Source organism: Doryrhamphus excisus, chromosome 8 (genome assembly GCF_030265055.1).
Source record: "Doryrhamphus excisus isolate RoL2022-K1 chromosome 8, RoL_Dexc_1.0, whole genome shotgun sequence".
NCBI lineage: Eukaryota > Metazoa > Chordata > Actinopteri > Syngnathiformes > Syngnathidae > Doryrhamphus > Doryrhamphus excisus.
The window spans coordinates 18965550-18989193 of record NC_080473.1 but is presented as its reverse complement, the minus strand read 5'-3'; the positions used below and the strand labels follow the sequence as shown (position 1 = coordinate 18989193).

The 23644-nt window shown below is 41.3% G+C and overlaps 1 protein-coding gene across 1 annotated transcript in view; it reads right to left on the bottom strand.

The window, feature by feature from the left end:
- Positions 1-2182: 2182 nt before the first annotated feature.
- Positions 2183-23644, bottom strand: part of ngef (neuronal guanine nucleotide exchange factor) — a 31648-nt gene continuing 10186 nt past the window's right edge. Inside the window, exons 3-15 of the mRNA XM_058080606.1 lie at positions 23201-23506; positions 22831-22892; positions 19608-19837; positions 18689-18849; positions 17330-17482; positions 9996-10125; positions 9830-9904; positions 9664-9753; positions 6459-6622; positions 6218-6376; positions 6041-6120; positions 5857-5961; positions 2183-4392 (exon numbers count right to left, since the gene is read on the bottom strand). Of these exons, the coding sequence (XP_057936589.1) occupies positions 4148-4392; positions 5857-5961; positions 6041-6120; positions 6218-6376; positions 6459-6622; positions 9664-9753; positions 9830-9904; positions 9996-10125; positions 17330-17482; positions 18689-18849; positions 19608-19837; positions 22831-22892; positions 23201-23506 (1960 nt within the window). The 3' untranslated portion in view covers positions 2183-4147. The remainder of the gene's footprint in view (positions 4393-5856; positions 5962-6040; positions 6121-6217; positions 6377-6458; positions 6623-9663; positions 9754-9829; positions 9905-9995; positions 10126-17329; positions 17483-18688; positions 18850-19607; positions 19838-22830; positions 22893-23200; positions 23507-23644) is intronic.

The following is a 23644-nucleotide window of genomic DNA, read 5'->3' as shown; positions in this document are numbered from 1 at the left end:
AAGTTATGTTCAAATAATAATGTTGGCTATTACATGAACTTAATTTAGCATGTCATATACACTCAAATTTTATTGTTGGTAAGCTTAAAACAAAATTCAAGTTGCCATGACTTTATAAAATTAGCTTGGTAACATAATTTTTCTCAACATTAACCTTTCCATTTTAAGTTCCATCTCGTACAAGACAAGACAGTGCAGGAGGCTGAAGCAACATTTCATGGTGAGTAAAGTATTTCTAATTGTTCTACTGAAGTGATGGGTTTAAATTAGTCACAGTAGACTTTCATTGAGATAAGTAAAACCTAGCTTGTTTAAACATGTGACTGCTAGCTTGTATAGCACTGTAACCAAATGTTAGTTGTATTCTTCCCCTGAGCTAGTTTAGCCGTGTAACTGCTACCTACAGCAACTGTTACCCAAGTGCCACAGCCACATTTTTTCCAGAAAAAAAAAATATTTTGTTCATTCACATGTGCAGCTGGACTTTCCCCCAAATGGTGATCTGATGTTCTGAGAGGAATCAAAGTAGTAAGTACATTCTTTATCTTGTCTACGTGTTTAAATCTGGAGGTGGAAATGTATCATCATGTAAATGCAATGATGTAATCTTAAATTACTTTAATCAGATTTACATTTGTTAAATGTGTCATTGTTTTGAAATATGGGTTGTGAGTGCAAACTTTGTAGATTTGAAACTTCTACACAAACTGGGTTGCTAAGACACTACAGGTTGCGTCATGGCCATGGTGGGGAACGTCTGCCATGCATTCACCAGCACTGTTTTTGTTCATTTAAAACATGGGGTAGCCTGAGATCCCATTTATCAAGAAATCACTCCCGTGAAGCTCAGCAAGGTGTCAGGTCAGAAACTCTTTCCTTCACTTGCCAGCTTTCATTCTTTTGCAGTTTGTCTCTTGCCATAACATTGTCTTTTGCTGTTATATATCTATGAAGACTTTGTATGTGGTTATTTTGAGCTGCTCACACAAACATACATAAGAATTACAAACTTTTGCCACAGAGGAGCAGTTGAAATGTAAGATTGTTTTCTTACTTTCTTTTTGCAACGCTCGCGTTCAAAATAAAAATATGCAGCTAATTGCACAAAAGCAGTGGTTGAACTGTCTTTCTTGAAAGTACAAAAAATACCAAAAAGAAAAATGAAGTATATATATATATATATATATATTTCGTGCAATGCAATATTGTTTGTTGGTTCAAAGCAATTTCAAATTAAGTTGTCATAACTAAGAAAGACTAATGGAAACTGTTGCGTTGATTTTTTTTGTTGAGGCTAAACATTTTTTTTTTGAGTGTAGAAATGTGCATATTAATATCTAACTGTCCATAAAGGAAGAGAAAGCCAGTGTGTGCCGACCTGCATGGACAGATTCATTTTCTTTTGTGGAGGAGGGGGCGCTTCTGGTAGTAAAGGTTGCCGACCCCTGACCTCAGAGTCCATATGGGCAGAAAAGTTGAGCCTATGCAATGTGCTATTCTTTAGACGGGTAGGGGTGAGATTAGGATTCAGTTTTAATGTGTTGGTGGCAGCTCTTCCTACTGGTTCACAAGGGGAACTCGAGCATAACCAATGGGCACTGGAAAATGTTCAGGCATAGGCATGTCGATTATGCAGTAAAAATGTTCCACGTGCCTCTAATAAGTAGGTATAGGTTAGGGGTCCTACATGACACGTAACGGAATGCACGACATGGTACGACATGCACAAATATAAATGACCAATCTACTATTGGTACTCCTAAACGGTTTAGTTGAATCTGTTATCTGCTCCAGACTGAACTGTGCTTCTTATTTTGTCCTTCTTCACCAGTCTGTTTGCATAAACAGGTTTTTTATAAGAAAATATTTAGTTGACATTGAATCCTGCTTGGTGGGAATCCAACAACTGTATCGCTAATTTAGTTCATTTACACAGTTTTATGCTTCATTTAGACAAGAAATATGTCACATTTGCTTAAATATGCATACGTATTTGAGCAGGAAACAGCATGGTTTATTAATTAAAATGCAGGTAGGATTGCAAGCACTAATGTGTGTCTTTGTGTTTGTCCTATGTTGTGATGTGGATACGTCTTATATGTATATACGGCTTATACCTTTTATAGTCTTTAAAGCGACAAAACACAACCGCTAGAAGAAATCACAATGGGCAAACTTCTGATTATATTGTTTTTACTTTCATGTCCGCAATAATTTACATATTTAAAAAAAATGAAATAACAATTCCTTTGTCATTCTGAGTGAAAACATTGAATGTTTTCCTTATTGTACACAGACAGAAAGATACAATCATGCTGTCCAGACTTCATAATACATTCGATACATTTACACTGATTTGTGTATCTTGGTGTGTAGTTACTGTTGGGGTGATAGTAATAAAGTGTTGTTCAACACAGTCTATACTGTGTATGCCAAATTGAAATTAAGCTATATTTTTGTATCATAAAATAACTTATATGATAGACAAACATTTTAAAGTTAGTTTATTTTACAGCCAAAGTGCATTTGTGGGGTATCATGGCATCATCATTTGGGATCTGCACTTTTAAGGTGTAATTTTCAATAACTGACCATCAATCCAACAACAGTCCTTGTTGTAGTCACTGAGTCATACAACCAAAACACATGTTTGGGTCAAGTAACGTTTGGTTGACTTGTTCTTTAAGCAGCCATAAACACATTATCAGTGGTTTGGATGTATTTTTACAATGAAATGAATGAACACGATAAACCTTGTCCATGCATCTGAGGAACATTTACATTATCTGCACAAAAATAGGAACAACATGTAGGGGTATCTGCCATTGCACCCCCCACAAAAAGCTGTTTGTCTTCATTTATTACGCACCACAGTAAAGGGGGCATACATAACAAAACCCCTCCATTGCACATTTATGAGGCATGCAAGGTGACTTGAGTTTCTTTGATTGGTCCGTTACCATGCAGAAAGGATAATAAGACTTCATCCTCTATTCATTCCTGCTGACTTTGTAAGTTCACCCTCTTCCAAAGAAAGGAATAGTCCAGAATTCCTATGGTAAGTGTAACATATGACAAACAAGTATTTGATCCCCAAGCAAACTGTGTCGTATTCCTCGTTGGCAAGCGCAGAGGTCAGACATTTCTAGGACCGACTAAAACAATCCCAAACCAGAACGTTTCCACCTCCATGTTTAACAGTAGTTTTCTACCGTTTATCCTCACGAGGGTCGCGGGGGTGCTGGAGCCTATCCCAGCCGTCTTCGGGCAAGAGGCGGGGTACACCCTGGACTGGTGGCCAGCCAATCACAGGGCACATATAGACAAACAACCATTCACACTCACATTCATACCTATGGACAATTTGGAGTCGCCAATTAACCTAGCATGTTTTGGGAATGTGGGAGAAACCCGAAGAAAACCCACGCATGCACGGGGAAGAACATGCAAACTCCACACAGAGATGGCCGAGGGCGGAATTGAACCCTGGTCTCCTAGCTGTGAGGTCTGCGCGCTAACCACTTTTTTCCGCCGTGCCACCCAAAAATTATCTTACATAATATTATGAAAAAAATACAGATAATTTAAGTCATAGTTGAAATAGTTGGGGAAAAAAAACAACAACAGGAGCAAATGGGAAAAAAAGCAGTAATTTTACAAGAATGAAGTCAAAAGCCAGCAAAAAGGCCAAACGCAAATGTTGATACTAGTAATCAAACAAAGTTTTGTCTAGTTCAAGGGTGGAATTGAACCCTGGTCTCCTAGCTGTGAGGTCTGCACGCTAACCACTCGTCCACCGTGCAGCCTGTTTTGGATTCATATTCACCATTTCTCACACTCTCCCAAGCCCTTTCACACGGGGTCTGTACATACGTCTTGTTGCGGGCATTGACTATGACCTCTGTCATCTCTCTCGGATACAATAAACCGACCATAAACGTTCTGGACTGTTCGTATCTTTCTCAGGGCTTAAATGTACAAAATCAGCATACTGTAGATTGATAACCAGGGGATGAAATCCTTTACTTTGCTGTACTGTATAATGAGAGCCAGACAGGAAGTTCTCTTCTGTCCATGGTTCGAAAACTACACAACAAGAGGGGTTGTACAGGAATGAAATCACATGCAGATTCCTAAAGCCAAAGCTTTACTTGTCTCCCATCTGATCATTCCACGAACTGAAGATGCTGGAGGCTTTTGGGATGGGCCTCCCCCCCCGTAGGCCAAACCTTCCTCCACTTTGGATGGCTGACCCTCCCTCTTGAGCCATTTGAACCTTAATTGCCTCTCTCCAGTTCTGAGCTCGGACCTCCTTACTCTGAATCTCCTCGACAAGTCGACTTGGGAACCAACCTCTTTCGCCATCATGGAGCCTTTGACCCATCATCCAGCCTGGAACAGAGAAGCCACAGAAAGATGTACACATACTGTACGTTAAATCGAGGCTCTAAAATTTGAATTGTGAGTTTCACTGGTGGGGGTTGTCCCATGGGGGTGGTCACAATAGTTTTGCTGTTGGCGCAGAGAAGGATGGAAGCATTGATAGAAGACAAGCTTGGTGTGATCAGAACCTCAATGCTATAGCAGAGAAGATCCCATCACCAACAGCAGAAGATAGAAGGAACAGAACACATCAAGACCGATTTTTCTAACTGTAGGTATTGTAGCTGGACCCTTGTCAAATCCACTACGAGACGAGGAACCCCTACCCCTGAGCCTGAGGGTGGAAACTGCAGATGAAACGTGGCAGTCCTTTAGGTGGCTGGTTTTGTCTGGCAAACTCGAAAGAATTTTCTCCAAGCATAACAAACAAATGTATTTCAAACCCACGGAGGTCGAGTGGTTAGGAGCTAAGAGACCCAAGTTCAATTCCACACTCGGCCATCTCTGTGTCAAGTTTGCATGTTCTTTATATTCATTTTCTACCACTTATCCTCACGAGGGTCGCGAGGGGTGCTGGAGCCTATCCCAGCTGTCTTGGGGCGAGAGGCGGGGTACACCTCGGACTGGTCGCCAGCCAATCACAGGGCACATATAGACAAACAACCATTCACACTCACATTCATACCTATGGACAATTTGGAGTCGCCAATTAACCTAGCATGTTTTTGGAATGTGGGAGGAAACCGGAGTACCCGGAGAAAACCCACGCATGCACGGGGAGAACATGCAAACTCCACACAGAGATGCCCGAGGGTGGAATTGAACCCTGGTCTCCTAGCTGTGAGGTCTGCGCACTAACCACTCGAACACCGTGCAGCCTGGTCAGGAACAGTTGTTTGCTATTAAAATAACTGGATTGCAGAAACAAGGTACCCAAGTGAGTTAGGGTGGCAGTAGTCACCCTAAGAGAGGGTCAGGAGTTGGCTTGAGCATCTAGTCTGGATGCCTCCAGCCGTGAGAGAGGCAGACCTCAGAGGAATTATCTCACAGCTGGCCTAAGAATGGTGGAACTGTAATAGGACCTCAGGACTTCCCTGCTCAGACTGCCGCCCCCGTGACCTGGGCCCGATTAAGTGGAAGAAAATGATGGATGATGGAGGTTTGCATCATCGCCATCATTGTCTGCTTCCAACAATGTCCTGACATCTCTCCCCCAAAGACTGTCTCATTCTCCTTGTCATTCAGTGGGAACAGAGACCTCTGACAATTTGTTTGGCCAAAATCTTAGCTGGCGACTTCCTGTTATGCAGGATAGGCCACAGTACCAACAACAACAACCTGATTGTGACCACCCCCAAAGAACCCAAGCGCCTACATTTTTAGAGCCAAAGAGAAAATGAAACCAGTGCAAATGACCATGTCCTGGACATACTTCAAATGTTACATGAAAAGAAGATTTGTGCATTCACCCACCATCATCTGTCTTCTCCAAGAGATTCAAAACATCAGCCATCTCAATGGAAAGCTCATCCGGCTCCTGAGAGGAATAAGACTGAATACACTGCACCTGTAAAGAATCTAAAAATCACAGATCAAACAATTAGTTCCGTATCACATCCGCATGCCGATTGTTTCATGTGCGGCTGTGACATCTCACCTGGCTCGTGTGCACTGGTCGACGTGAAACGTGTGCGGCGGTTGGGAGTCAGAGCACACATCCATCGAAGTTTATCACTCCTGTGCACACAATTCCATTGATTGCATCGGTCGAATAAATGCTTTGTAAAATGCATAGCATGCTATTTTTCCAATCATATTGGATTTGCAAACTCACATGCTTGAGGTCTTGAGCATGTAGTCCACTTGACGGTCTTCTTGGTTCTCCAGCAATTTAAGATGAAAGACATTGGCCAGAACCTGGCCTTGGTCTTCCTGGTCTTCCGTCCTCAACATGGACCGCATGCATGAGTCCAGAACCTGGAACTTGTCCCCACTGAGCAATAAAATGAAATTCCTTTCAGGATACAAACTAAGTGACAGCAGTTCAGGTGAGAATATGGATGATGGTTGCTCACCTGGAGCTGGGCTTGGTGACCAGCAGCAGGTTGTTGAAAAGGAAGAGGAAAACGGGTTGGTAGAGCTTGCGGCTTCGCATTGTCCTGGTGCTCTTGGGTCCTGCCATGAGCTGCACCTCACCCTTCTTCAGCAACCAGCGAGAGTGGGAGATGATGGGCACAGACTAAATGGGTCGAGAGGTCAAAGGTCAGATGTAGAGTGGGATAATGTCATTTCAGTGGCATAGAGTTTGACAGAAATATGAAAGATTTTTTTTAAGTTTGGATTTTTGGAGCATGAAATGAAATATTTTCACTATTATGAGAAATGAACCAGGAGGCCAAATGGACTTGGAAACGGCATTTGACCGTGGATGGAAGCCCGGTTGTCATGGTAGCCTGACGACCAGTGACTGTGATTCCATCTGTTCTATCAGTCATCTTACATTCTTATGCATTAGTGGTGAGTACCTATACATTTTATCATTTAAATGCACGTGTAATGCATCTTATTGGCCTTTGAGTGTCACTCATGAGCATTTGTTATGGGTTTGCTCGTTTTTATGACCTCGAGAGCATTTATACATCTTTGATATTTTTTTGCACGTGAGGCAAAAACAGACGCAACTGCACACTAATGAGGTCACTTTTGCATCAGTAACTGTTACATTAGTAGCACTAAGTATGGGAATAAATCCAATCAATCCACTTTATTTATATTGCACATTTTATAAACAGAGTTTCCAAAGTGCTGCACAGACTAGTAAAATAAAAAGTAAAAATAAAATACAATAAATAAAGGTACAAATTGAATTTAATCCGAAACTAAAAGATTAAATGAGAAATAAAATAGTAAAATAGATATCAAAATAATAAAAACAAGAAGCAAAGCAATAAAAGTATAAAAAATAAAACCAATTAAAATGAAAAAAGAACCAAAAGACAAGACAATAAAGACAAATAAAGACAATAAAATCATAATAATGACAAGAAACGTAGAATAGTATAGTATAGTATAGTATAGTATAGTATAGTATAGTATAGTATAGTATAGTATAGTATAGTATAGTATAGTATAGTATAGTATAGTAATAGATAGAAAAAAGTTGTCATTTAACAAGAAAAAGCTGTCATTTTTTTAGAATAATGTCATCATGTAATGAGGAAAATAAAGTCACTTTTGTAATATAAAGTTGAAATATGAATGAAAAAAGACGTTATTCTTTTAAGCTATTATTATTATTATTACTATTACTATTACTATTACTATTACTATTATTATTATTATTTTACAAAAATGCAAAACAACAACAAAATAAAAGCTCATTTTTGGAAAATGACATTGGAGAAAAAGTTATCATTATGAAATATTGTGGGAATAAAGTGACAATGACAAGAAGAAAAATTAAATAAAATTATGTAGAGCATAGCAGAGGCAATCCAGTACCTGCATGCTGTCAACATTACACACCGAGAATGTACTCTATTGTACCAGGAAGCTCACCTCTGTATACAAATGATACATCCAGTGCGTGAAGGAGAGATATCACAGCTCTATAATCAATCCGGTACAATAACCGTGCAATTAACCCTGCCAATAAATACGTACAATAAAATACTCTCCATGTGTGACTTGGTCCACATGTATATACTGTAACTGGATATAGTGTATATAACTTCCCATTTGTATGACCCTGTTTTTGCACTTGATCTGCTCTTGTGTGCTCTTGTACTTTCACTGCTGTCAACCCAAAGTCTTATCTTAGTTCAGCTGGTGGCGTGATGCGGCGTCTGAGCGTTGCTTGTTTGTGCACGCTGTTGCTTGTGGTATGTTTGAGCCACGTGTCTCCTGCTCAGTTTTTGACAACACTGGCTTCCCATCTCTGCATCGTGAGGTCAATGCCACACCACGCCGCACCGCGTCAACAAGATGGGTATTTATGAAGATTATTTAAGAAGAAAGTTGAAATATAGAGGAAAGAAAAACAACAAAATGAGGGTAAAGACCAAAGTTGATTTTTAGAAACATTGGGAAAAAGTTATAATACTATGAAAATAAAGTCAAAATATTGCAAGTAGTAAATTTGAAAAGTAGAAAATATTATCTTCAAGGGACCTATTATGCCTTTTCCACTTTTCTGACCTATAAATGTAGTTAGAATGTTGTATTCTCGTGTTAAACCACACCGATGTTTCAGATAATGAGGTTTGCGCATTTGGAAGTGAGCCCTGCTTTGTCACAGTGAGCTGCACTTTGCACTTCATATGGGCGTGCCTGGGTAGAAGCTGTACAAGTTGTTAGCTGTACAAGCGGAGTATGACCAATCACAGCAAAGTGGGCGTGCCCGAAGGCAGGCCAGGGGTGGAATAAATGAAAACAGAGCATTTTGGAAATGCAAGGAAATACAGCTGGAATAGGTGCATATTATTGAAGCTCTAGAAAGCTTTCTTCGCGGGTTATGGTGTGTAGCTACTGTATAGGAGTCCACAACTCAATACAAAGGGTCCAAAATTAGCAAAATAGGTCCCCTTTAAGAAGAAAGTTGCATTCATTCATTCATTCATTTTCTACCGCTTTTCCTCACGAGGGTCGCGGGGGGTGCTTCGGGCGTAAGGCGGAGTACACCCTGGACTGGTGGCCAGCCAATCACAGGGCACATATAGACAAACAACCATTCACACTCACATTCATACCTATGGACAATTTGGAGTCGCCAATTAACCTAGCATGTTTTTGGAATGTGGGAGGAAACCGGAGTACCCGGAAAAAACCCACGCATGCACGGGGAGAACATGAACCCTGGTCTCCTAGCTGTGAGGTCTGCGCGCTAACCCCTAGACCACCGTGCCGCCCAAGAAAGTGGCAATATTTGGAAAATACCAAAAACAACAACAGCATAACTGCCATTAATTATAGCCTTTTTCACGTGTACGACAAAGCTGCGATGCATTTTTTTTCTTGAAATATAAAAACTTCTTAGCATATCGACATAGTTTCTCTCCAAAAATATCAAAGTGGCAAAGTTGTATGCTTTCATTTTTCACTATGAGGCATGTGCGATTGTCTGATCAGCAAGAATCATGATGTCACACTAACATTAAAGACTTTCTACAGGCTGTACAACGTCAAGGTGAAGAAAACGTGTACATTATTGACGACATGCCCTCGGGCCACAGTGGCTCATGATCTGCTGGTTTGACGCTCTACTCCTAAGCATTTCTTTACCTTGGATTTAAACTCTAACGTCTTCTCAATGCTGATAAGCTCTTCCGTGCGACTCATTTTTCGAACGCCCTCGTTACACTCTTTGACAATCTGTAGGAGACACGGATATGTATTCAATAAAATCAGTGCTTGTCATATTTCTATCTTGCCAAACACTGATGCTCACCTGCTCCAGTCGCTGGTGTGCTTTTATGGCGTTGGCTTCCCTCTGGGAGTTTTCCTCGGTTTTTTTCAGGATGTTCTGTGTGATGCCAGACGTCAGACACAAAGTTTGTCTTGAAAACGTATTCCCGCCATTGCACTATGGCTTTAAATCATGTTGGCATGCTCACCTGTACAAGCAACTTGAGTCTGGTGATCCTCTGGAAGGGTAGGATGAGGAATGACGTAAAGGACAATCCTCTAACACATGGATGTCTCTCCAATTTTGCCATGGTCTCCCGAAAAGCCTGGTTTCCCTCCCTGGAGAAACACAAGATGTGGCATTTAAGCACACTGTGAAACGTAGTACTTGAAATGAAAGTTGACCTATTGAGCTTGATTAAATAATAGGACAAGAAATAGTGACTGCAGGATAATGTCAACATGAACATTTGCCTTCATTACACACATATCCAACCAATCCCTGCATCTTCCCCTCACATTTTGGCCAATCAAATGAGTACTTAAGGAGTGTTCAAACACCCCCCTCTACTGTCTAAACCAGGGGTGTCCAAAGCACGGCCTGGGGGGTCGTGAAAAGACGGATGGATGGATGGATGGATGGACTGATGGATGGACAAAAGGATGGACTGATGGATGGACTAATGGTTGGATGGAAGGATGCACAGATTAATGGAGGGATGTATGGATGGATGAAGGATGGACTGATGGATGGACAGATGGATGGATGTACAGACGGAGGGATTGGTGGACAGATGGATGAACAGATGAAAAGATGGAGGGATGGACGGATGGACGAGTGGATGGACGAATGGGTGGATGGATGGATGGATGGAAGGATGGACTGGTGGATGGATGGATGGAGGGATGGGTGGATGGAGGGATGGGTGGATGGATTGATGGATTGATGGATTGATGGATTGATGGATTGATGGATTGATGGATGGATGAATGGATGGATGGATGGACGGATTGATGGACAGAAGAATGGATGGACAGACAGAGGGATGGACGGATGGATGGACGGAGGGATGGATGGACAGATGAATGCAGGAACAGATGGATGGACGAATGGACAGAGGGATGGACGGATGGAGAATAAAGTCAAAATATCAAGTGAAAAAGTTGCAATCTAAAGAGAAAATGTTATTTTATTTTTCAATTTAGTGCCATGAAGTTGAAAAAGTCGAGATTTTTAAAATGATTTTGATGACATATTATGAGAAACAAAACAAAAGATGAAGTTGTCATTGTTGGAAAACTAGCTAATGTTAGTAGAATTAAATCAAAATATTATGGGAATAAGTTGTAATTACGAGAAGGAAATATACAAGAAGAAAGTTTAAATTGTTGGATTTGTTTGAAGTTGGAAATGGAAGAAAAATCAGAATAAAGGCAAAATATGAAGAGGAAAAAACTTCATTCATTCATTCATATTCATTATCCTCACGAGGGCCGCGGGGGTGCTGGAGTATCCCAGCCATTTTCGGGCGAGAGGCGGGGTACACCCTGGACTGGTTGCCAGCCAATCACAGGGCACATATAGAGAAACAACCATTCACACTCACATTCATACCGATGGACAATTTGGAGTCGTCAATTAACCTAGCATGTTTTTGGAATGTGGGAGGAAGCCGGAGTTCCCGTAGAAAATGCACGCTGGGAGAACATGCAAACTCCACACAAAGAGGGTGGAATTGAACTCGGGTCTCCTAGCTGTGTGGCCTGCACGCTAACCACTTTATCACCATGCAGTCCAGAAAAAACACAAAAAAGTCATGATTTTATGAGACTAGCTAGAGGATAAAGTTGGAATATGAAGGAAAAAGTATGTTTTTTTTAAGTCAAGTTGTTGTTTTTGAAAAAATTGTTCGGGGAAAAATATGCAAATAAAGTCAAAATATCTTGGAAATACAGTGACAACACTAGAATAAAAAGGGTAATTGGAAAGCTGGAAAAGAAAGTTTAAATATTTGGAACATTTACCATTTACCGTCATCTTTGACTATGTGGCCCTCACTGGTAAATGTTTGGACACCCGCTGGTGTTAGCAATCACATCACCCTCATTCCATGGACAGGGATGTACATATTAGGGATTGTGTTTTGATGTTTTTAATTTGTTGCAGTCTTGCATGCAATGTTTTACCTACTAAGTGTGAGGTTGAGATGGGATAGTTGTGTATCGCCATTTAATAATAGAGTAGTTATGGGTGGGAAAGTGCTCAGGAAGCATGACTGTGGTTAGAGTACATAATGTCTTTCTCCCAGCATCGGTTTCAGTGTGTCTGCTGAGGCACACCTGTAAGGTCGGTGCGCCTGGTACTATTAAAAGCCTGCTCTTCCAGATCCCTCCCTCTTTCACTTCCCCTCATTTTCTTTCTCTTTCTCTCTCTCCCACTAGGCAATTACTTCAGGATTTTAACATCTTTTCAGTTTGCTCTACCTCCAATCTGTATCGCACCGCAATAAAAAATGATGAAGACAAGCAAATATAGTACAAGTACAAGTATAGTACACAGACTGGAAAGTGTGGGAATTTCCACTGTAATAACACTAAAACAAACAGTACAACATTCAGTTCCATTGAATATTTCAATCTCTGCCACTCGGTGTCAAACCTGTCTGGGCATTCGTCATTCCAGAGGCAGATAGACGCTGTTCATGATTCTTAGGCTGTCAGACATTCTATTGATTGGATCTGGCTGAACCTTTGTCAATCAATCCCGCAAAAACTCAGGTGTATAAAGCTGCAGGGGTACCGACTGCTGAATATTTATTTACATATATATTATAATAGATACAAAGCAAAAAAAGGAAAACTAATATACACTGATAAATACAAATAACAATACTATTGTATGCAAATGTACAAAAGCTTTAAATACACAAGTTTTCATGTGATTGATGCATTCTTGTCATATGGGCGACACACAACAGACTTACGAGACATGCATGGAGCACGTATGAAATATTTCAATGTATGTTGGCCGCACTAATTATTAATTTTCATTCATTCATTCATTCATTCATTCATTTTCTACCGCTTTTTCCTCACGAGGGTCGCGGGGGGTGCTGGAGCCTATCCCAGCTGTCTTCGGGCGTAAGGCGGGGTACACCCTGGACTGGTCGCCAGCCAATCACAGGGCACATATAGACAAACAACCATTCACACTCGCATTCATACCTATGGACAATTTGGAGTGGCCAATTAACCTAGCATGTTTTTGGAATGTGGGAGGAAACCGGAGTACCCGGAGAAAACACACGCATGCACGGGGAGAACATGCAAACTCCACACAGAGATGGCCGAGGGTGGGGATTGAACCCTGGTCTCCTAGCTGTGAGGTCTGCGCGCTAACCACGAGACCGCCGTGCCGCCCTATTTTTAAAATTATTTTTTAAATTATTATTTTTGTTCAGCAGTGGTTTTGGGCCTGGAACTCTGCCATGCAGGTCGTTTTTGCCCAGTGTCTTTCTTATGGTGGAGTCATGAACACTGACCTTGACTGAGGCAAGTGAGGCCTGCACTTCTTTAGATGTTGTTGTGGGGTCTTTTATGAAATTTTGGCTGTGGTTCACCACTGTTCAATGTTTTTACCATGGCTCTCACTGTGGTTGGCTGGAGCCCCAAATATTTAGAAATTGCTTTAAACTTTTTCCACTTTTTCATTTCATCCATCCATCTTCTACCAGGGGTTGCAGGGGCAGCAGCCTAAGCAGGGAGGCCCAGACAAGGCCAGTTGGGAGACATAGTCTCTCTAACGTATCCTGGTTTTTCCCAGAGGCAATCTTGTCCTTTCGGTCACTACCCAAAGTTCATGACCATAGGTTTTTTATTTCAAAACTGCATTTTGTGACCAGTTGTTTTTGTTGTTTGTTTAAATAATATTTAAATAAGTGTGACAAACATGGCAAACAATACTTTTTCACACCACCGTACCTCAATACACTTCAGGGTTTCAATTAATTACTGTGATTTTTTGTATTTAGTGAAACACGGTACACTGCTTTTTAAAATTTACCAGACACAGTAGGTGTATCATTATTGGCTCGGTATCGCTGATACCAGCCTGAATTATACCCAGTATCGGCTTGAGGAGGAGAGAAAAGGTGGCAGAGAGTGGAGTGAGAGAGAGAGCGGGTTACTCCACAAATAACTACATCAAAATAAGTGCAGCAATTTAGGAAAAACCACAAACCGCAGGGTCAGAAAAGACGGTTTAGATGGATGAATAGTGTAGCTCGATAGACATATTGATAAACAAACAGAAGAGATAGACACTGAAGAGGTATGAGACATCAAAAACAGACTGATTACTCATAAAAGGTGAGTCTGCATGAAAAGGTTTTGCCCATTATTAACACTTTAATTTCCTTCAGGGTAAATGCTGTCACATGATGTCAGACACCCTGCCAAAAAGAACAAAGTAAGCAATTAAGAAGTCTTAAAGACATTATCGTGTGTGGTATGCCAAGTAACAAGCATTACGGGTTTGTTTTCACTGACGGAATAGAAAAGATCCATCATCTAGCTCTTAAAAAAATAATAATTCCAACATTTCTCATTAGCTTAAGTGATTTTCTGTCCTGGAATCAATCCCAGTTGAAAATGTCCGCCTGACTGAATAAAGTCATTTAGTACGCGTGACAGAGAGGGAGAGTCATTCATTCGTACTGATTAGTCACCTTTTTCTAACACTTGAGTGTGATCAGGCTTCACTAACTCCCTCAGTCAGATGTTCATATTCGTATATGCTAAATGGACCCATCCCCGGGCTTGGCGGTATCACAACAAGCAAGGCTGCTTCAGAAAAGTCAGCTATGTGAATCACGACAACACCAATGTTACCTAATTCAACTCTACAAATACAAACATGACTTTTTAATGCTGCATCTCCCCAATAACAGCTCCCGGTGACAGCATGTTCTCTGCCGCTTATATCCATGCAACAGCGCGTGAGAACATCAGCCTTTCATTCAGATAGGAGTGTTTCATGACAAGCAAAATAGACTTTAGAGTCACACAGCAGCCACACCCTGGAATCGTCATGATTTAATACAAACCTGCTTTGACTGAAAGGAGACAAGCCTTCAAAAGCACCAAGAAAAAAGTCAACAGCGCACGCTGATGACTCCTGTCGCGCTCTCACTCCAGTCATGCAAGTCACAATGCTCTCTGTTTTCTCTGTTACATCTCCAATTTTATCACCCACGTAGTCGCCATTCAGCTATTGCAGATTCTTCATCAAAACAGAATTTCCTAATAAAAACTACCATTTTGCACTCATAATCTGCATTATTTGGTACACCTCAACTCGCCTGAGGAAGCATCACGAACCAACAGGAGCTCATCAACCCTCAGCCCCACTTAGCTTGATAATGATGACAAAATATATGACAATATATTGAAATCTGCAAATATTATTTCCACTATGTTACCATCTTCTGCACTCTGTGTGTATGCTAGCGGCCCCGCCTCCACCCACAGAGACTGGATGACTGAGAAAAGGGCTCACTCTATTCTTGCTGTTTGGTGAAACACACGCACAAACCCTGAGGGAAATAGACACACATGCAGATGCAAAAGTATCCAGTTCATTTTCACTTATTGTGTGATCAATTCATCTATTGATTATCATCCCCGGCCTTACGCTCGATTTTTTTTTTTTCTGAACAAGAAATCTGACACACTAATATACATGCAAAACAATACTATTTTATACTCAATTATAAACCTGCAAGGCATGCTGGGAAGTCTGTGTGTATACCTTTCCCAACAGGAAGTTACCCAGCATGCCTTGCAGGTTATAAAGGTTCATTCATTCATTCATTCATTTTCTACCGCTTATCCTCATGAGGTCGCGGGGGTGCTGGAGCCTATCCCAGCTGTCTTCGGGCGAGAGGCGAGGTACACCCTGGACTGGTGGCCAGCCAGTCACAGGGCACATATAGACAAACAACCATTCACACTCACATTCATACCTATGGACAATTTGGAGTCGCCAATTAACCTAGCATGTTTTTGGAATGTGGGAGGAAACCGGAGTACCCGGAGAAAACCCACGCATGCACGGGGAGAACATGCAAACTCCACACAGAGATGGCCGAGGGTGGAATTGAACCCTGGTCTCCTAGCTGTCAGGTCTGTGCGCTAACCACTCGTCCGCCGTGCAACCCATTATAAAAGCTATAAAATCTTTTTTTTTTTTACATGGTCTTGGACTGTATCCACCACAAATAGTGGGGATCTATTCCTAACTTCTTCATGAGGCACACCTTCTCAATACAAGTCAATTAAAATGTATAGAGTTCCAATTCACAACAGACGGCAAGGAGAAAATCACTCTAAAGCAGTAGTTCCCAAAGTAGGTATGTCAGGGGTACATAAAATGCCATAGGGGGTATAAAAAAGAAAAAAACAATTACCACCTTACACTCCAAATGAGGAGTGCGCCTGAAAGCCTCACAGTGCGAGGAGGATCAAAACTAGCAAACTGCTGTCAGGGCTGCTCCAGCTTTTTCTAAAATGGTGCATTCAGATGCATTCAGGGACACTTGTAAATCACAGCAAACACAGCAACACATGCACATACAGCCCAAAGTAGGTGATATTTACAAAATAAACCGCTTGTTGCTCATACAACAATAATACAACGTTAGAAAATGTTCTACTTCTAACAGACATCAATGTTAAACAAAGCTTTAGACAGATGCTGCTTTATCAATGTCATCCTTCCCCTTCTATTTGCTATTAAATGAATATGCAGACTTAAATGAAGTCAATTCAAATGAAATTGATTGAAAGGGAAGGATGCCAACAGAGAGTGGAATAAAATACTATATGTAGAATGATGAACTTATGTCAAACTTTACCCTAATGTCACCATGCTAAATACACATTTTTCACCCGGAATTACTATAAAATGAACGAACCATTGAATTATCTTCAATATTTCAAGTTCATTAACATAATAAAGATGTTTTTGAAGTGTGTCGAAGTAGGGGTTACATGGCTTTCGGTTTGGGAAGCCATCTTTAGCTACTGAGCAGGATTATTATTGCAACACAACCCGTCTCACAACAGTCCAAACCCAGCTCATCTTCCCTTTTGGTCAGCAAAATCCATCAGTCCACCAACAGATACCTCATGTAATACCTGGACTGACCTGCGAGGTGCAGAAATTAACAACTGATGCACCCAGACTGACTGGATATAAAAAGAAGAAGAGCTGCTGAAACCATTGCAGTGGGAATTTTGTTACTAATTCTACTGTGGTTGGGCTTTTATGTTATATTTAACAGAGTGTCATTTCCACGAAAAGACTAGCCAGACCAGATAGTCACAGCAGTCCCTGTGATGTCATGCAATGAAAAAAAAAAACTTCCTTGATTTTATTTTGTTGAATTACTCGTTAAACAGGATGTGACGAAAGTGGAAGAAAACAAGGCCATGGTGAAATTGTGAAGGTGCTGAAATGGGAGGATGACAAAAAAGTACTCACAGAATTCGTCTGTAGTTTTTCTCCTGGTAGACCTGGTTGATGACGTATTTGACGAAGACGTTGAAGTGCTCAATAGCATTGTTGTAAACAATGTCACACACATCCGAAATCAAAATAGACTCCTCAATTCTGTGTTCCAGATCCATCAGGAACCTGAGGACATTGAGAGATGTTATTTGGGATTTATGGAGCCTGTTCACTGAGAGTACTTCAGACTGCAGAGGGAGTCTTAAAGGAAAAGTGCACTTTTTATGGAATTTTGCCAATCATCCATAATCACATGTCGTTCTCTTTTCTGCGCTTTCTAAAGAGAGTAAAACAGCTAAAAAAAAAAACAGCTAACATGTGGGAGCTAACAATGCACATGTAACAGGACACACCTATCTCAACTATAAAGGCCTAAAAGAAACCTCCATGAAAATGTTCTACATACATTTGTGACCTGTATATACGTAAACCCAGCTACAGTAACATTGCCATTCTAGCAGTTAACACAAAGAACTATTTCAGTGGTCACCATTTTTGTATTTTCATAGCTTATTTCAACCCAAACAAACCAAATCCAGCAAGGCAAGTGTACTTACAGAGCACCATTCGTACGTAAAGTAATTCAATGTGCTTTACAGAAAGGAACAGATTGAACAGTACAGATTGAACAATAGCGGCCCCATGATTGACCCCTGAGGAACCCCACAGGTTACAGTAATTTGGTCTGAGGCACAGTTACCAAATACTTCCTGTCTTCCAGATAGGACTTGAACCAGTTTAGACCAGGACCAAACCTTCCCACACAGTTTTCTAACCTCTGTAATAATAAGATATAATAATAATAAGATCACACGGTCAACTGAATATGCTAGCTTTACCAGAACATTAAAAAATGCTGGCATCCACAAGTCACGTTTTGTATTTCAGAATGCATTTCTTTCTAGTGTTCTCACATTATTGACGGAAAACCTGAATGAAAAGCTGGCTTAAAGGCAGGCTTGCCTCATGTGGTCGTGGGGGGCTAACTGGTGCCTGGTGTGGGCGTAGTTCTTCAGCATGATGTAGTGTCAAAAATGATGTGAAACAAAATGATCAAGTATCGCATGTTTTCGTGAATGTACCTGTTAGTATGTGGTCACAGCAATGCATATAAAACTATAAAACCTTGCTGGAGGTTTTTTAGACGGCCTTGTAGTCGAAATCGGTGTGTCCCATGATGTGCATTGTTAGCTCCCTCGTGCTAACTATTTTTCTCTCCTTAGAACGCACGGAAAAGCGAAAGACTTTATGTTTCACATAAGGACAAATAAATCATCAATGAATCATCAATCAATGGTTGCAGCTCTAGTATTAAGCAAAACCCGGTCCTACCGTTCACTGGCTTTCATGACTTCCTGGATGTTGGAGAAGAGAAAGTGCATATCAGATTGGCTGAGAGTGGTTATTAACTCTGGGTTATGAAGGAAGTGATTTTCTAGAAATTCCAGACTCTTGTAGTACGAAGCCTCGGACGTAATGAGCTCAAACATGGCCTGGACAGAAACAGGAAATCAAACAGTCAAAATAAAAATCCACCCAGAAAGCAGTAATATGTTGAAACAACCCAGCTATCCGAATCAGAAGCCATGGCTCTCAGTCGGAAAAGGGCCGATTTCACCCTTTGGGTTGAGAGTGAGGTCTTGAACCAGGTGGAGGGGTTCTTGTTTGTGAGTGAGGGAAGGCTGAAGTAATGTGCTCTCTGTGCCAGATTGTTGCGCCAGAAGGCAAAGCTCACAATTTACGGGTCGATTAATGTTCCCTCCCTCACCAATGGTCATGAGCTTTGGATCATGACTGAAAAGACAATATGGTGGCTTCAAGCGGTCAAAATTAGTTTTCTCCCTTCGTGGTAAAGTGAGAACCACTGTCATCCAGGAGAGATTCGGAGTACAACCATTGCTCTTCCGCATCTGGTCAGGATGCCTCCTTGGGGATGTGTTCAGGGCACAGCCGACCAATAGGAGTCTAAGGGAAGACCCAGGACACGTTGAAGAGACTGTGTCTCCCAACTGGCCTGGGAATGCTTTGGGATCCGCCGGGAGGAGCTGGATGAACAGCCCCCATGACCCAACCTCGGATAAGCGGAAAAGGATGGATGGATGGTAACTGCAGTCCAATGGCGGATTGTCCCATGCAGGGTGAACCGAAGGGTACTGTATTTTACCGTGTACCCTTGCATCCTTAATTAAAATTATGTTGACAATACATCCAAAAGCGGGGCGTATAGGGTCTCAAAGCGTCTCTTGCTCACCTCTTGCATTATAATTTCTTTCTGTGGCAACTGGGCCAGCAATCCACTGGCCTGCACCACTTCTAAGTTCTGCCACAGGCTCAGTGAACGAGCATTGTTCCTCAGCTGTAGCTGGAACACTGGTGCCGACGAGACATTGGACGTGGTCCCAGGAGAGAGATTCTCAAGCTGGCGTCTTTGCTCGATCTCCTGCTTCTTAGACGTATCTCTGTATTCCTGGTACATGACAGCTGGGAAATCAAAAGACAAGAAAAGTCTGCAGTTCAGTTTGAAGAATTGAAGAACCAGAACCAGTCACTCGTATCATCCATTTTTTTAGGGTCCCAGTGAATCTGGAGCCCACCCCAAACCCACGATACTACCAACAGCCAAACCTAAGCCAAGACCTGATAGAGGTGGCCCATGTTTCCTGGTTAGGAACATGTTGTCATAAATAAATTAAATCAGTCATTTTGGTTGCAGCACAAGAATTCTGTGTGCCTACTTAGCCACACTGAGGAAAGGCTGTATTATACTCAGGCACCACGGCGGTTTTTCTTCATGCATCATTTCTACTTTTTCTCAGTTGCTGAAGCACCACAAGTCCGCCATAACAAAAGAACCGGCGCAAGTTGAAGAGCATCTGAGCGAAAACGTATATAAACACCAACGTACTACTGTCGCATCCTGGTATTCACACAGAGTCCAACGCTCTTTTTATGTTTTCTTGCCAACCTTAACGCCAACAGTAGTGCAGTTCCAACACAAGTCTCTTACTCTCTAGGCTTGCAACAACCCACTAGTTACATTCACAGCGAGGTGCATTCCCAACAATGGGAATTCACAATATCGATGATACAACACCAACACATTGTTACAATATAGTTATAGTTATACATGCATGTCACCAGTTGCCATTGTTTACTACTTCACCGGAAGCTAGCTAGTCAAAGAGGAAAGAGAGTTGTGCTTGCTCACGCTCAGGAAAATTCTAATGGAGGTTTGCATTTTAAGCGATTGCCCCCGGCCAAAGAGCTGTTATGGATCACAACGCCACCAGAAGGGCTGAATGTAGTATAATTCAGCCTCGAGGAAGGCTCAATTCTTACACTTCAGTATGTCTCCCAAGCAGCGGTGCACCTAAGTATTCAGTATAAAGATGACTGAATGCTTAAGAATATTAGAGGGGTCATGGATTCCGAGCGCTGTTACTTCCAGACTAGCCCGGGGCAATATTTGCAGAATACAAAATGCCTGTAAGACAACTATCGGGATTAAAGTGAAGACTTGTTCTTTTCATTTCATTCCTGTGGTCATCTTTTTTTACTGTACAGTAGAACCTTGTTTGGTATCATTAATCCATTCCAGAAGGTCTGATTCTATTTTTAATTTAATTTATTTTTATTTTTAAAAATATTATTTTTAAATATTATTTAAAAAAATATTATTTTTTATTTTATTTTATTTTTATTTTTTTGAATTTAATCTATTTTTTCCATAAGAAATTAATCCGTTCCAGAACCCCCAAAATGACACCAAAAACATGTTTTATAGTTTCACAATTATAGTTTACATGCAGACAAAAATCAAAATGCATATAAGTGATGAATAAAATGCATGAATACCATTTACCTTCATTGAGGATGCGATTGTTGATGCGACTGTTCCCAAAGACACCACATGGCAGCAAGATCAACACAGACACCCCCTTCCTGTTTTTCCTTAAGTTATCCAAAATTCAATAGTGTTTCCCACCATAAAAACAAAATGTAACCAAAGAAAGTTGCCAGTGGCAGCATTTTGATTAAACTTATAGAATTGAGAAAACAGGAAGGTGGTGTCCGTGTACAGTGTAGTACGTGACTTGGGAGTCCATGTAGGTATAAGTTCTTAGACTTACACGAAAACTTGTCTTACACCAGGTTTCGGTATACACACATACATTTTTCAACAACCAGATTCTAGTCCCTTCAGCATCAACTCTGCAAAACACTTCCAGTATTGGCGAAGTCCGGCCATCCAAGTGAAAGCGTGCCCTCGTACCACAAGCACACTTAAGCCACTCATTTACTTCACACTTTGCACTCGGTTTTCACTCAGAAACTGTCTCAGGGCAGATTTTCTCATGCGAAAAAGGAAAAATCTCACCCATGTTCCACTCTTATTCTTCTATTCCCGCATACTCTGACACCCAGTCCACCTTAAAAGACCTTTTTTCATACAGTAGCTTGGTGAGTGGATGTTTGTTTTGCCATAATACGGGGGTAGCAAGCAGCATTTAGCTTCCTGAACTCCCCTGCACCAGTAGCTACATGCAGCTATGCTAACCTGCAAAACAATTAAACCGCTTAGCTGTGTAAGTATTTGCATTTTTGTCATCACTGTCTTTGTGTTGTTACCGCTTGTTGTCGCCTGTCACTCACAGAGTTGCATTGCAAAATGGCACAGAATAAATTATGTGTTCATTCTTTTTACACTTCAGTTTGAATTTGTTGTGCGTGATTGTGCATGTACACAGCTTAGAGGGAACATCTCCCTCCTTTTTAAAATCTGTTATTCCCACTCAATCATCACATCTCCAGCCAACAAGCTCACCTATGTTAGCCAGAGAAACACTAACATGATTAACTGCTCCTTTTGTGGCAGGGCTGAAATGCAGTGGAAATGATTTTGGAGGACTAAGTTCATTTTCAGGACAAAGAGGGACTTTGTAATGAATTGTCATCTTATCACTCCCCAGGAGTATATGGAAGTATCCTATCATAAAAACTGCAGCAGCGGACTTGGTGAAAATTAATATCATTCTATGACTGTACTGTAAGTGTAAGATCATGGCTTTGCACTAAAAGGCTGCGACGGTGTCGTCGGTGTGGAGGTTGGAGAAGCACACAAAGTTTTCAGGTGGGTTCCAAGCTCACTGATAACAGTTTTTTTTTTCAGGGCTTATCGACTCCACATACTGTATACCAAAAGCTCAGCAAGTGTGAACAACAAGAGTGCGTTGCATAATATGCCTCAGTCATATACTGCAGATTGGTTTGGTGGGCGTCGAACTGGATTGTGCGTTACATAAGAATGAGAAAAACATGGCAACACGATGGAGATATATACGTATGGACCAACATTACATTTTGAGATAATGCATGCTGTATTGATAATGTTTAAATGGCTGTTTACACATGCACAGCTCCAAGTGAAATAAGACAAAAAATGAGTAGAATTTGCTTGGTGATTGTTTGCTCACCCGTGTTTTTGACAATGTTGAGGTGACTGATGGTCTTGGAGTTGTCACCATTGCTCAGCAGCCTGGAAAGAGAAGAAGGGATGTAGTATATGTGTTTGGACAAGCAGGTGGAAAAGTATGTTCACTATGCGGTGATTGCATTGCTGTTATGTCATAACAAATATTTGCTTTCTCAACAAAAGTAAACAGAGGGAAATACACTTTAGAAATGACTGTCATTTCATCACCTATTTCCTCAGTGTTTCTCCAAATTTATTTTTACCCATTCTTTTTCCCTCGCGTGCCGGTTTTCAGATCACTTACTTACAGCAGAAACCCACAAGCTTGAATTATTTGCACATATCCGCTGTTCAGTGTAATTTGGCCAAACCTGTGGTTGAAGCTATCCCGGTCAGCTCCCTCTGGGCTGGGCCTTCCCGAACTCATGGTCCTTCCGACGTCGCGCACAGTGCAGGCTGCAGTGGTTTGCTCAGACAGCTGTTTAATGTCCCTGCTGCGAATGCTGTGAGTCTGGTATAAGATGTCGTCGGCTACCGAGGCGCTGTTGTGGTTGTGGGAAGCAGCGGATATGTCCACAGTCCCTCCTCCCACACCTCCTCTTCCCTTATTCACAGCATCCTTGCTGTACAGAGCATAATATCTGCTGCTGGCCTCACCATTGCTTGGCAACGCAGGCCTGGAAAAGAGAGATGTGGTGAAATGTGAGCTTTGCATTTCAGAACAGAAATATTCAACTCATCTCTTCTGCCATTTGCCGTATGTATGTACTTTTTTAACGGTATATACCCGCTGTGTGACTTTTTTTTTCCTTCTG